Source organism: Amblyomma mixtum, chromosome 7, assembly GCF_055824585.1.
Source record: "Amblyomma mixtum isolate Tamu chromosome 7, ASM5582458v1, whole genome shotgun sequence".
Lineage (NCBI taxonomy): Eukaryota > Metazoa > Arthropoda > Arachnida > Ixodida > Ixodidae > Amblyomma > Amblyomma mixtum.
In genome coordinates, this window is record NC_143018.1 from 47945990 (window position 1) to 47950929 (window position 4940).

General features: G+C 49.2%; 1 protein-coding gene across 1 annotated transcript; it reads right to left on the minus strand.

The window, feature by feature from the left end:
* Positions 1-295: 295 nt before the first annotated feature.
* On the minus strand, positions 296-1603 carry LOC149335965 (uncharacterized). The gene has a single exon (XM_089554609.1). It carries the CDS (start codon positions 1454-1456, stop codon positions 296-298), a length of 1161 nt encoding a protein of 386 aa, XP_089410735.1. The 5' UTR covers positions 1457-1603.
* Between the last annotated feature and the right edge of the window lie 3337 nt (positions 1604-4940).

Genomic DNA, 4940 nt, shown 5'->3' on the forward strand with positions numbered 1-4940 from the left:
AGAGAACGAATATAGGTGTTTATTTTGTTTCAACACAACCACAGAAGCAAATTTTGTCGCGTGACAAGTAAGAAAAAAAAATGGTCATCGGAGCAGTAGTGCACACTTGAGAATTAAATTATAACAGCGAGTTATTTCGTATTAGAGAGGACGACTTTTACGGGGCATGTTCGTTTCCTGAATTCGTGAGGAAACTGCCTGGGGACTGAGGGTGTTTCGAAGTTTCACACCTCTGGCACAACACGGTTCTCGAAGGAAAAACCAGTAAAATAAAAAGGAAGTCAAGGAATGTGCGTTATTCAAACTCGACGTTCACGTAGATCCCTTTGTTGGTGATAAACCCTTGCAGCTCGACATCCCCCCACGGGAATGACTGCGCATAACCGGATTTGTTCGGAGATCCAGGTACTGGTTTCATAGCCGAGGAGTCGCGCATGACCACCGGCAGCCTCTTGTCCTTGTCCATATCCACGGGATGAGTCAATATCAGCGTGACCTTCTTAGAGAACGGCCATTCCACGAACAAATCCCAAGCGCCTTCACAAATCCTGATAAGGAAGGTTACATGACAAGCGTCACCGTTATAGAACCGGCACCACAGCCTGAATGTGTAGCCAGCGACTGTACAGATCTCACTTGATAGCTCGTGATTGCTTTGATAGTTTCCTGCCAGCGCTTTGTTTCCGTCGTATACATCGGAAAAGACGCAGGCCGCAATGAAGTTGCCATGTTTGGAAACTGGGCGGTAGGGACCCGGTGTGAATGCGGCTTTCTTCATAGCTGAAAACAGCGAGCCGCACTGGTCCCCGCTAGTCTCTTTCCGTATGATTGCAAACTGACCCTGAAGGCTGGCAACGCGCTCCATTAAAGAGCGTACACCATTCACCTCAGCATCCTTGTCTAAAGTCTCGCTCGAGGCACGCTCCAGAATGCCTTCCAAATCCTTCTTCAAGTCGCCAAGCTTCTTGACGGCACTGGAGATTGGCGTGGGGCTCACATGCTCTCGCGGAGGAGTCTCAGCAGAGCACTGCCTGTAGTGTTCAACCGCAACGTTGCGAACAACTGATTGTTGGCATACGGCACATCTCACCTTGTCGCTGCCACAGTCAATCAGGAGGTCCTTCAGGTCGCATAACCGACCGGCGAAGCTGCACTGCTCTCCACCGGCAACACAGAAGACGCGGTGCTTCTCCAAGTAAGACTGCTTGAAGGTTACAGGGACAATGTCGGCCTCTGCGAACTCTATGCCGTCCAAGGCGCACTTCCCGCCTTCCTTCGGAATCTGATCCTTGCACACCTGGCACAAAACGTGACCGCAGGGCAGCAACAGGGAGCGGCTGGGCACCACACCGCAGACGCCGCACACTCGGATGCTGGGTAGCGGCTGGACGAAAACGACGCTTTGGCGTTCGGGGTAGCCGTCGAATCCAGTTAGAGTATATTCCGTGCCAGCCATCGCGATGTCCTTGTCGTTCGCGAACGACCACAATGCTGCAGAGTGTGGAGCGACAACCGTAGATGCAGCCGCCAAGTGCGAAAAGCGGCAACCAGTAACTCTATACTCTCACGGAGCGTGCAGAACGAGAAGGCATCGATTGCGAAGTTCACCAACTCAGCCGTGAGCGACAACTGCAGCAACTGCGAATGCGAGGAACGGCAATGCGTCGAGGTAGTCTAGGGACAGAGGGAGAGAGTGGGTATTTATGAACAAAGGGTGAGCCGTGGTCGCCACGGTGCTATCGGTTATTTGAAGGTGACGCAGCTCGGCGGCGCCCGCCAGAGCAGGCATAGCATCACGCGCACGCGCATTGGTGGTTTGAAAGTAGATTCCATTATACGCTTGACTACAACCGATACAGTACACTTGTATGTCGCTCCGAGATGGCCAGTGCGGGAGCAAAGGAAGCAGCGGCGACCCACAGGTGGTGACGATAAGCACGCCGATGGCAACACCCGCGGCTTGGGCGTTGTGGTGCGCGGTCACAGTTACTCGGCGACATCGAAGGCAGTGCACGTTTCGCGTGCGCATGAGCTGGCTGCTTTTATTGTAGGGTTTTGTGGATAACGCAATGTTCTTCACATATCTGTAAAGATGAATGCTATGGTATTCGAATAAATGAATATATAAAGTGAAACACCGACGCAGTGTTCAGGTGACAGCGGTGTGTTTCAGCAGCCCGAGACGCACAGCTAGTCTGGACGGCGCTGACTAAGGCTCAGTCCCAGTGCTTATACACTTCTCAGTGCGTCTGTCTAGAGCGCTTGAAGGGCCACGCGCGGCCTACCGATAACGCCTGGTTTGAAATAGCCTCCATTAGAGCGTGCGGCGCCACACACTGACGACACCTCTTTCTGCTTTATCGCCGCACCGCTGCCACGATTGCCAACAATCACCGATGAAGGCACTAGCTGCAGGCCAGTGGAACCAAAGCCGCGATAACACATCTCGCAAAATATTCCTCAGGAGCGCGACACGAGACGTGTTTTCTCGTCTTTGGTTTCGCGGCCTACAGCGCCTTCGCCGGTGGTCGTTTGCGATCGCGACTTCGGTGCGGCGCGGCGATTAAGCGCAAAGCAGTGTCGTCAGTGTGTGGCGCCGCATGGTCTAATGGAGGCTATCTCATACCAGGCGTTATCGGTAGGCGTCGTGCATGCAGCCAGAAGCTGGACTTTCGAGTGTTCTCCACAAACGTGCTGACGACTGCACAAAATATTGCCACACTAAAGTAATAGGCTAGGCGCCTTAATACTGCTTCCTACGGAATTTTGTCGTCAAGGGACATCACCTTTTTACGAATTACACCGATCAGCCTAGACGGCATTTTCAACAAGAGTTGCCCAACGCTACCTCCACGTAAACAAGGTACCAACTTGGCATTCACGTTACGCAAACACGTGGCGGGAAGAACTCGAATTCCTCTGGTGGTGGCGGTAGTCCGCACTGAATGACGCATGTCGTCCGACTGTCAGCAATACCGCAACGTGATGGTCTCGGCGAGTTGGCTCTGCGTTGATTGACACTTTCGCGCATACATATGTCGGCACATGATCGTGCCGTCAATAACAGCACATGATGCCATCATGGAATGATAACAAAATTCGTAAATGAGAAGAACATGATTTCAATGCTGCCACACGTTTTGCGTCCCGAGTTAATAGCTTGAAAGTCGCGTTTCACTAAATCCAGGGCACGGTGGAAGTGGGCGAGTCCACTTTGTGCGGCCACAGCCCATTCGATGCTTTTCCTGCATCCGCAGTCCTACCAGGAGAGAGCACGGGCGATCGGAAGTTGGCGACCACGGTGTCTGCCGATGAGGAGAAAGTTGGTCTTCTTTACATCGCTATGATGGAGCGTCGACAAGACTCCGCGGCCCGCATATGCAACTAAAAAAAAGCGCAATTTTTCTATAAACTGTGTCACCGGCCATTGTTTTACCGCGATTTTTTTTTCTAATCACCGTTCTTTCCGCGGCTCGACCATCCGCACAAAGTTAAACGCATCGCGTGTCGTTCATGCGCATTCCAGGAGTCATTCATACCAAGTACTATCAATTTACCAGCGCACACAGCCACTGAATCTACCGTCTCCACACTTTTTGATCTCGTCCCCAGCGACGTCGGCTTTGGAAATGTTTTTTTTTTTTTTCAGTTGCTGTACTTTTGCGATTACTTCCGTTCCTTTCGTGCCTAATACGTAGACTGTAGTATTCTTCATTTCCGTTTTTCCTTATTGTTTCCTTTAAACCTATAATTTGTATTATATTGTTTTCTATCGCCTGCACCTTTATTTACTCTCAGGTGCTTAATTATTTTTCCGTGTTATACCTAGCCTGTTTATTATTACTCTGCTTGTTAACGATTATCCTTACACATGTTTTATTTTCGCACTTATCGCCCCCGATGTAATACCCTCGAAGGGGGGCCATTAGGGGTATGTTGAATAAATAAATAAATAAAAAATACATAAATAAATTATGATGAGGAAATCACGCGCATAGGAGCAAAACCAGTCGCAGCCATTATAAAAATAATTTACAGTGATGACCAGAGAAGGCAGCAAAGCGAAGATAAAACTTTTTAAAAGACCGCTCACAAAACTCCTTTACTCGAGAAGCAGAGCTAAAATAGCGAAAAAGGCATAGCATCTTTATCTTGTGGCGTGAGCCGTTATACGTAGCCCGTCCTGGGACTTAGACCAAAGTACGCATTGGTTGCGCAGGGCCTGCACAGGGTGTCCGCTGTCGTAGTGAGGCGCATGCCAATTCGAGGCCGCACTTCATGTTTAAAAATCTGGCACTAGAATCGGGTAAGCAGGCTGTTGTATAATGGCGTTTCTATTCATATACACCTTGGAGCATGACGAGAATGACACGTTGTGCGAAGCCATGGCAGCACTTTTCTTGAAAGCCGTTAAAGAAACCACTCATTGGCCAAAGAATGAGCTTCCCGACGCAAGTGAGTGCAACATTGGAAGCGGAAACAAAAAGACCAAACAAGTGTTAGTTAGTTAGTTAGTTAGTTAGTTAGTTAAACTAAATCAAACAAGTGTGCAGTGGGCGTTGGAAGCAATGTACTCTTCGAGTCACATTTGCAGAAACCCGCTTCTTCCAGTGATGACGCGTGGCCTTGCCATCGACAAGCAAAAGAAAGGCCAGTGGAAAGCACTAAATTGCATTTTCATTTCCCTTGAGCACAACCACTGAGGCAGCTTTTGTTGCGTCGCAAACAAGGGAAAGTGCTTGCATTTCGTCAGCAAATTAGCAGTGCATACTTGACAATTAAATTATAACACATCAATATTTAGTATTAACGAAGACGACTTTCATCACGCGTGTTCGTTTGGTCGTATTTTAAAGAAGTGTAACGGCGTCAAGAAGTTTGACTGTCCTTGCACAACATGGCACTAAGCGTACAAAGAAGCAGCAGGATGAAAACAATGT